This window comes from Rhinatrema bivittatum, chromosome 2 (genome assembly GCF_901001135.1).
Source record: "Rhinatrema bivittatum chromosome 2, aRhiBiv1.1, whole genome shotgun sequence".
NCBI classification, from domain to species: Eukaryota; Metazoa; Chordata; class Amphibia; order Gymnophiona; family Rhinatrematidae; genus Rhinatrema; species Rhinatrema bivittatum.
The window spans coordinates 317,057,628-317,067,737 of record NC_042616.1 but is presented as its reverse complement, the minus strand read 5'-3'; the positions used below and the strand labels follow the sequence as shown (position 1 = coordinate 317,067,737).

General features: G+C 46.1%; 1 protein-coding gene across 1 annotated transcript in view; it reads left to right on the top strand.

The window, feature by feature from the left end:
• The first annotated feature begins 2,466 nt into the window (after nt 1–2,466).
• Nucleotides 2,467–10,110, top strand: part of UPP1 (uridine phosphorylase 1) — a 36,466-nt gene continuing 28,822 nt past the window's right edge. The window contains exons 1-2 of the mRNA XM_029589757.1: nt 2,467–2,600; nt 8,816–8,876. Of these exons, the coding sequence (XP_029445617.1) occupies nt 8,824–8,876 (53 nt within the window). The 5' untranslated portion in view covers nt 2,467–2,600; nt 8,816–8,823. The remainder of the gene's footprint in view (nt 2,601–8,815; nt 8,877–10,110) is intronic.

The following is a 10,110-nucleotide window of genomic DNA, read 5'->3' as shown; positions in this document are numbered from 1 at the left end:
TGACTGCTGCTACAGCAGCCAGAACCAGATGATCCAGGCAGGTAAACAGCAATTGTTTGAAATAAAAGAAAAGGAAAACACCTTACCCTTGTCAGTTAGCTACTTGGAATTCTCTGGTTTTAAACAAAAACTTCTAGGTGCCAATACTGAAACGCCACTTAGCCGGATAAGTATTTATCCATTTAAGTAGATAACCAGATATCTTGGGGGCGGGCAATGAGCTGCTCGAGGCAGAGCAACTTATCTGGTTATCTTAATTGGAAAATGTCCTGTATTCAGCCTTATCTGGTTAATTTAACCAAATAAGTTAGATCTGTTATAAGTTGTCTGGATATAACAGATGGCCAAGTAGAACTTATCTGGTTATATTCAGCATCATAGGTGTGCTGCTGAATATTGCTTCTAAGTTATCCAAATAAGTTATATCTGGATAACTTATATAACTGTATATCTTTGAATATTGGGCTCATTGTATTCTGCAGTGCCCCTCTTCCCTTCTCTGTCCCTGCCTATACATCCTCCTTGGCCCTTTCCCTGCCCAGCATTCCCTGCCTAGATAAGTCTTCACTCTCCCTACCTATTATTTCCCTGCTCCCCTCAAGTTTGATGCTGACTTGGATGACATGACTGGCCAGCTGAGTCAGCAGCCGCATAGGGTTAAGGAGCATTTGTGTCACTACAGTGGGGGGCATGCAATGCTGGCGTCTAGCCCCCTGATGAGGCACATTGATGCTTCCCCTGGACTTGGCTCCTTGGATAATTGCCCTTCACGTAAGCCCTGGTTCTCTTTCCCACCTCCCTGCCAGCAGCGCCTCTGACCCCCTGAGACCATGCGTGTGTGTGTGTGTCTGAATGAGAGAGCATGTGTGAGATTGTGTATATGTGAAAGAGCATGAGGGAGTGTTTGTGTGAGCATGTGTGTGACTGTGTAAATCAACGTGTGTGTGTGTGAGAGAGAGAAAGAAAGAGTTTGTGAAGCACCCCTCTCTCCAATAATCCAGGGCAATCTTAGGGTGATTAGAAATTAAAAAAATTCTGAAGCATGGAGATTTGGGGATTTTTAAAAATCCTTATTAGTTATAATTATTGGGTGTTGTTTGATATGTCTGCTGTTTTGAAATATGGATGTTTAGGTCATTTTAACCATTTTTATCTTAGTTTTTAATTATTGTTCTGTTTTAAAAAATGTATTCTATTAGTATGGTTTTATTATTAAGATCGTTGTTTTGTATTTCTTGCTTTTATTTATGAGGAATGCTCCATGTTTATGTTTTTTCCATTATTGCACTGCATACCGAGACTGGCTTGTTGAGGTTTCCAGTTCAGTTTTTGTCTGCATGTTTCTATTTATGGTCTCTGTATTCTGCATTTAGTGAGGGCCTATCTGTGTTCTGCATGTATGACCAAGGTAAGGTATTGTAGATTCTGTGTGAGGATCTACAGCAGCCAAAAGGGTTCCAAGTGTCTTTTTGCAGGGTTTTCTGGTTTGGCGAGGAAGGGTGGAGATAGCACAGTAATCAGAGCAGCAAAATAGGTAGCACTGGGCCTGCCAGCTGGTGAGATAAGAAATGGGGAGCAGGTGAGTAGCAGGGGTCCCCCCTTCATTGCCCTGAGAGGTGTAAACAAAAATTGCAGGCAGCCTGTCAGCTTAATGCTACGCTGTCCTTGAGTGTCCAATGATAGTTTGTGGAAAAGTTAGCAACCCTAGTTAACAAGTAGATGGCAAGTACCCAAACAGCTATTAAAGCCAGTAATAGTTTGTCAAAGTTTTAAAAGCGTATATCTTTGGAAATTAGCGTATTGTGCATGAATGCAACTTTTCACTTGAAGCTAATTTTTTTTTTTTTTTAACAAGATATATTAGTCGGATCGGAAACCGCAAGATTTCTTCCAATTCCGGGAAGGTTCCAACGCGGAAATGTAGCTTGCGTATCAGGGACTCGGCACGTACGCAGTCCTCCACAACATTTTCAAAATGAAGAAACAACCTCTAAGCCCCAGTCCCCAAGTGCGGAAGGGGCGCGGCTTGCTCCCCAGTTCCCAGCACTACAACTCGCATTTCCTCCTCCATCTCCTTTCGTTGTTTTTTTGTTTTTTTTCAGCAGGACGTAACCCAATATTTCAACGTCACCTCTCTCTCTATTTCTCCTCCCTGTTGCTAGGACACCTGCAAAGCATGAAAGAAAACGTCTCTACCCCACCCCCTTCCCAAACCTGCCGAACGATCCCCTTAAAGAAAACAAGAGTTTGTGTATAATAATTGCGGGGTGACCGCCGTAACCAATCAGCGCCGCCCTGCATTGTTTGGTCACAGAGAAGAGGGGGCAAGGGAGGCGGGGGAAGGTCCCGGCCTCCGGACGTCAGCGCTCACGCCACGCCCCCTTCCGTCACCTGCTGGGGGATCCCCGACGTCACCTGCAAGAGAGGGGAGGGGCGGTGCCGCTCTCAGCCGTGGGCGGGACTTGGGTGACAGGAGGCGGAGGGTGTACAGACCGTATTATCCGGCCGGCCGGAGCGCGTGCTGTTACAGAGGTGGCAAAGAGCCGAGCTCGGTGCGGGTATAACGCGACGAGGAGGAGGTATCGGCACGTACTCCGGAGGTGAGAGAGGGAGAGACTTATATTCTGGGGTTACAAGAGTGCCAGAGAAGGAGATCAGAATATATTTGGGGTTACAGAAAGGGGGTTGGTTTATATCTGGGGATGCTGAGAGGGGAGAGAAGGAAGGAGTTTATGGTCTGACTCTGGAGTGATGCAGAGTGTATTTCCTGCCCCGGGGATTCTGTCTTTCATTCCGCGAGCTCATTTTTCCAAGGATGCAGTCCGCAGGCCTTACCTGCTAACTGCTTGACTGTACAACCTCATCCTCTCCATCATGTCTTTCGTTTTCCTTTCCGAGTGGTTCCGCGGTAGATCTGGTAAAACGAAACTAATGTGCCCTTAGGGCTGATATCTTTTCACGAGGAAATACTGGAGTCGGGAATAGTAGATGTCCAAAGACAGCTTGCGTCCTTTTTAAGGATAATTTTAGTTTTATATTTCTTTGTCTTCTATGTTTTATTAGCATTTATTATTAATCGCTTACTGCCGAAGCTCTAAGCGATTTACAACCAGACGTTCATAATGTTAGAAATAAACTCATAGAAATAAGGTTATAGAGTATTAATATAAAATATGTACAGAAAGACACTTTTAGACAAGGATATTTGGTTAATGATGGCTGGCAACCGCAATTTAACTTACTTATATAGGATGGAAGCTTTGAAAGATTATATAAGAATAAGAATTTTTATTATTGATCAATGGGCTCTGCGGGGTCCGTTTTGTTCCTAATTGCAAATGCAGCAGTTTGGGGATATGACTGGAGAATGCTGCTCTCTCCGGCTTTCCACCTGCTTCAAGGTCACATTTAAGAACAAAAAATGTCAGCTGATGGACCGTAGCCAGCCCTGTGAGTTAGACTGGGATTGATTGATATAATTTAAGCATAAATCGTATGAATAAACAAAACCCAATAAAAATTACAATGGGTTGTATCTACTAAAATGAAACAGGAAAGACAGGGATTGCAAATTCTTTACATTATAGATTTCTGATAGAAGGCTAGCATTTGTTTTTTTATTTTAAAGCACTCTTTAATTTGGACACTAAATCTCTCTGCACTTTATATCGGTTAATAAAGGTTACCAAACAAAAAATGAACATTATTTTTGTGTTTAGTCCAGTAGACTAAGGAGACAAGCACACTACTTTGCTATAAAATATACAAATACAAAGAAGCTTCATTACTTGGGGGTGCACCCCTGGGCATTCATGGCAGGATCTTGTGCAGTGTTTGGTTTTAAGACTCATTCATAGATCAAGCAGGTGCTGTTCCCACCCAAGCATTAATCACATTGCAGGGATTTAAAAAAAAGATTCATGTTTTATAAAAGTATCAGGTTTGGTTTTAATTTAATCTCAGAGGACATTAGTGTGTACACAAACCCAGGTGTATAACATTAGCAGGGCCGGTGCAAGGGTCTGTAGCGCCCTAGGCAGACCAGTGTAACACCGCCCCACCCGTCACCCTGAGTTGAATGTGCCCTCTGATAGTGGTAGATCTATAGAGTTACTCTCTCTCTCTGTGACAGCTGTCACTCTTTCATTCACATTTTGAAAATGGTGACCTCACATACCCCGGCGGTGCCCCGCCCAGTGATGCCGCCCTAGGTGACTGCCTAGTCCCGCCTAATGGTTGCGGCAGCCTTACATATTAGACTGGTAAAGACATGGTTACAGTACATTTCACACATTGTTCAAGATTTTTACAGCCCTTAACAGTTCTGTACGTTGAGCTGCAATATAAATTGTGCGGCATGCTCAGAGAGCTAGAAAGACAAATAGAGCGGTAGGTGAACCAACAAATAAATATGAAAACAACAAGAGTGGTACACAAAAAGATAAATAGATAATAACATATATTAATAAATACATATTTAAAAATGTGTGATAAAATATTACAAATCTGATATAATAAAAGCATATTTACAATAAAATAAAAAATAAAATTAGCGCAATGATGGATGCAATACACCGGACATGGCCATGTTTCGACTTTGCTGTTTTGACTCTTAGTCATGATAATGTGTAGAATGTACTATTGTAAAGCACACTGCATATTTTAAATTTATTTTAAGATGATAATATAAATGTACAGAATAATGCAGTTCACTATGCTGCCAGCTTACTGTACTGAAAATGACTTTTCTCTTCTGCATTTTTATTCATGCACAATATTTTACTGAGGAAAAAGGTGTTAACTCTTCAGAGTCGCGTTAAGACTTCAGATAACAGATCCTTTCTAAAACTTGGCTTTTATCTAGACTTGTTCTATATGCTGAATATGAATAATCTTATATGCCCTCACCCTATCCTGGTGATACTGGAGTTCTCGTTGGGGGAGGTGGGGCCCACACCTTTCGAGCCTGGCCCCGCTACTGCCGGAGAAGGAAGCAGGCTGGCCAGGCGCAGTTGGGGAAGAGAGGCAGAGCAGCAATGGCACGGTGCCTCTGGGCACGGCCCTGGTGTGCCCAATGGAAAATGTGGCCCCTGTCCATCGGGGAGAGCCGTTAAGGGACCTTTCCCTCACTCTGACCACTGGACCAGGGCCAGGCATCTCACACGGGTTGGCCCCAAAAACCATGCAGATTGAAGACATTGAGCCCCAAAAGAGCAAAGACTCACTTTCACTCTAGCAGCAACACTCTGGACCCATCGCCAACGTGTGTGGATCCTACCTTTCTCAGAATGAAAGGTAAGAGGCAGGCCATGTCATACTCTCCTGAGTTGGCAGAAGGATGTGCCAGGGGTAGTCGTCCTCATTCCAATAGCGGTCTCGGAGGACCATTTGAAGGAAGACTGACAGGCAGTGGCTGGGGGTTGTGGGGAGGTGCTGTCTCTGGCTGACGTTGTGGCTCCCAGTCAGGCAATGAGTGTGCACATGCAGTGTCTTCACGTTTATTCTGTGTTCAGCACCACTGCTAGGATGGCCCGTCGCCACCATTGAAATAGCCCATGTCTTTCTGAGGTGCCTAATCACAGCTGACCGATGTCCTGTGCTCTTTGGTGATTAGACACAGCAGGCTTTAGAGAAGAGACAAGAAGGCTGAGTGGCAAGAGTCATTCTTTGGCCTCCAGATGTGCCCATTTGTTTCTTCATGATATGGTTCCATCCATTAATATTGACATGCAGCCCTATTAAGAGCAGTGGCAGCAAGGGATGGGCATGGCACCGTAACCTAGAGAGGGCGCTGTGCCAGTATCTAAGACAGATGTGTTGCAGAAGGTGGCAGGATGCTAGCAGGGCTTGGTATATGTGCAGGCAGAACCCCCTCTGTGACTGCAGGGGATGCAGAGATTAATCCCTTCAGTGTGACAGATGAGGCCCCCAGTGCCCCTAGCTTTGCTTAACTATTTTGATGCTTGCAAGGCCCTGGCAGCAATGCAGGGGTTGAGGATTGCATGGGGTGGGGATCATTTTCAGTGAATGCTGTCCCTTTCTGGAAAGGACTAGTGTGAGTGAAATATAAATAACTTTTTTTTTTGTTTCTTTTTTTTTTTTACATTTGGACACATGCGTTGGCTCCACTCCTGTGGTTTCTCATATGCTGCAGCTTGCTCAGTCTTTGCCGTTTTTAAAATCTGGCAGTTTTAAAAGGTTTGAAGCAGTTTAAAAGGTTTGAAGGCTGTCTCGGCAGCAAGTGCAGAAGCCCCGGGTTTCATTCACAGCTAGGCTCTTCTGCTTCTTGTGTTGGTTGGGGCTGAGGGTACCACAGAGACAGCATTCATGGCCCCTGGATGGAGAGAGTCACTGGCACCGCTCCATGATGACCCCAGTGTTTCCCAGCCCTGTCTTTTGGAGGCACCCCTAACTGGTGAGGTTTTCAGGATATCTGCAATGATTGTGCAGGAGATAGATTTGCACATACAGGGTCTCCAAATGTATGCAAATTGATCTCATGCATAGTCATTGTAGCAGTCTTAAAAGGCTGACTGGCTGAGAAACGCTGATCAAGTGACCAGGCTCGGTGATTTGGGGAGGGGGGATATGAAAATAGACAGAAAAATCTCTGAATGGTTGTGATTGAGGCTCATGGTGCCATAGCCCAGGAGACACCGGTTTCAAGTTGAGCTGGAAGCCCAAACAAAGGAGGAGGGAAGAGATTTACAAGCAATATAAATAAACAAGCCAAAACAATTCAAATGCATAGGAGTGCTGGGGTTTTCCCCACTGACATGTGCAAGTGCCGAGGTGGATAAGCTTTTCACAGACTATTCAGACGAGGCAGTTGTGCAGACTGAGGCTTGCACAGACATTTTTGGCTTCTTGCTCTCAGCGCATGTTGATGTCATGGCTTGGGCATGCCGAGTGTGGTTTTTCACCACCTTTGCCTACGGGGAGTGCCAACATCACCCGAGTGACTCTGCATCTCCACAAAGGGATAAGCAGGTCCACAGCTCGGAGCCAAGTGGGTCCCAAATGCTTCGTTCTACACCTATTATCATCAGTTTGCTGCTTTGATCTCCTCCTCAGCCTCTGCTCTATCCTTTGGATTCGCCCGTCTTCTTGAATGGCTATTTGGCCCAATGCTCTTCAAAGGAAGGTGGATTGAGTGGTTTCTGGCTGTTCCTGCACAGTCTCTGCACCAATTTTATTAAATGAGGTGGTAACATTTGGAAACCTTGCCCATGAAATTTAACCTTTGACCTCAGCTTGAACAAAAGATGGGAGCCTTGCAGCATCTCACACTCCCATACCTGGAAATTTTTTTGTGCTTTGCTCACCCTGCGGTTAGGAAGGGAAGGGTCCCTCCCTCACTTCCCCACACCCCTACTCTCTCCTGCTACAGGGACAGATTTAGGGTTTTGCTGCCACTGGGCACTTTTTGTGTTTTCAAGCATCCATCTCCCAAAAGGGTCTGATACAGGGTAGCAGAATGAGATTCAGCAGAGCTAGAAGGCAGCAATTGTTAGTAGCCTGCCGCCCCTAAATGTTTGCCACCCTCGGCACAGGCAAAGTGGGTGCCAACTGACAAATCCAGGGCGGTCTGGTCGCCAAGCTGTTCCTCACACTCTCCAGCTCCTCCCCCCCCTGTGTGTCGCCTTTCGCTCTCGCCTCAGCCTCTCTTCCCACTCTGGAGCTGAGTTGTAAAAGTATTGAGTCGTGTTCTGGGAAGGCCTCCATCTAGGCCACAGCTGCTGCTAAAGTGAAAGAGGGAGGCTTTATCATTGGCAGCAAGAGCATTAAGCACTTCAGGCTCTGCATTGCCAGCCTGCCCTCCCTTCCTGGCTCCTGCTGTTGCCTCTCCCAACCCCCCCCCCCACACACACACACACACGTAGCTTCAGGCCAAGGTTGCCATCCATGCACACGTGCTTGAAAGGGGCTGGGGGCTGGTGGTGTGGCCGTAAGAGAGCACACGCGAGAGGATTTCTTCTTTCGTGGCTGAGCTAAGCATGCAGCCTGGAAGACAGTCCTTCGCTCCCCAGGCAGTTTATAGAATTCCCGTCTCTGGATCTCGCTTTTAAAGCTATGAGGGGCTTTCTTACAGAGCAACTGTGGGAATGAACTGGATCCAGTAATGTGCTAATTAATTACTAGTCTAAGGGGCCTGTTTCCTAAGAGTTATTTTTCAGACAAGGAATGAGACAACAATTCTTCGGACCCTAATTTAGTAACTTTTACATCAGTATCTATGTAAGACAGAGCATAGGAGCTAGCCAGACAGGTTTCACAAGTTAATGGTGACACTTTCAGCCAGGCATGTTACCCCGATGATTTACTGTATTGATAAAGACCGGTCAATGCTTACAGTTTTGTTTCAATCCACAAATAATCCGAATCCACATGCTCACCGACTCATTCAGAGTATGGGAACGTGGCAGAATTTGTGGCAATACACCTCAGCTCCACTCCAAAAGAGCTATCTTCAAGGTGAGGAAGTAATTAATTTCACCTCGTCATATAATTCTTTGTCACGCTCCAGAAACTACCAGCTGGGAGAATCTGGTTTTAGGGATGAGGGCACTGGTCCACCGAGAACAGGTCTGAGAGAACATGGTTTTGCATCAGAAAGCCACCAAGGAACTGCCAGATGGTGGTGATTTACAGGCTCTGCTGACCTAGGCAGGCCTCGGAACTGGGAGGGCCTGGAGCAGGAAGGCTGCAGGCACCTGCTCCCCAGTTCCCCTGAGTGCTCATATGTGTTTTAATCATGCGTCCACTTGATAAGCCTGCATCCTCATGTTTATTTCTGCTTTGTTTTCTTTTAAAGGTCCAACAATGGCACCAGGTTTCACTATGGAGAAGAAAGAGGATGGGCAGTCTACCTCAAAGTAAGGAATAAACTGGTAATACTGGTGCAGGCACTGTGCTGATTTATCATGTGTGTGTGTATATATATGTACTCACACATACACACACGCGCGCACACTCACCTCCCAACCCCACACACTGCTGGGTCTGTTACATATCCCAGCTCCATTATTCTGCCATCCAGCACTCCCTTTCCCGCCCCCAGTATTGTAGAATTTCTCATCCTTTTCCCCGATATTCTTTTTCAATACTGTTTAAATGAATGAATATCTGGCTCTCCCTTTCTCCGTCTCTCCGTATTTATAGATAGATATATTTAGTCATGAATTGGCAGGCAGAGCACTGCACATTCATATATAGATAGAAATGAATACAGCGTGATCTGCCAGTGGTAAGATGCAGCTGGCATCGTCTGACAGTAGAAGCAGGGCTGGTGGCAGGTTTCTGGCTGCCCCGGGCGGTGCCTCCCCCTCCTGCCCACATCACTGTTGATGGTGCTTCCCCAGCCCCCGATGACGGTGCGTGACCTCCCTCCCACTGCTGCTGCCAATACCCCCTCCCCTTTCCCTCCCCTCCCCCGGGGCCTTCACCACTGTTAACACATCATCTCAGCTCCTGCAATGTACACTGGGCATTGCCAGGTTCCTGAACGCTGGGACTGTGAGTTGCCTCTTTCTCTTACTTGGAAGTGCACCCAGGAGGGGGAGGAGGAGGTGGGGCTGCGGTATTGCAGAGATATACTGGAGTATGCCCCTGCCCCGCATCCTGATCGGTGTGGCCATGAGAAAAAAAAAGAAGAGTTATTGCAGCAAGGGGGCAGAAGTGAGGAATGGGGGGAGGGTTGCTGATGAGGGGAGCAGCAGTGCAGGGTGATTTTTGACATCCCTTGAAGCTTGCCGCTTGGGCCATATGCCAGCGGGGAGAAGAAACCCTATGATCGACATTTAGATAGCTAGAATTTAAAAAATACAGATCAAACTTCCCAAATCACATAATCAGATGTTTAAATTGAAAAGAATTCTCTCCATTTTAACCTTTGCCTTTCCCTCCATCCTCCGTCATGCTGTCCTCTCTCCTCTCATCTTCTGGCTTCTCCTGGCTCCTTTCCCTGTTCTCTTTCCCTTTTCCTTTTCTTCCTATGGCTCCCCTTTTTCCAGCTCTCCCTCTCATTGACATTGTTTCTCTTCCTTGTTACGTCCCCCTGTATCTCTCCTCTCTGCTTTTCTTCCATCCATCAGCACTTCACACCTCTCC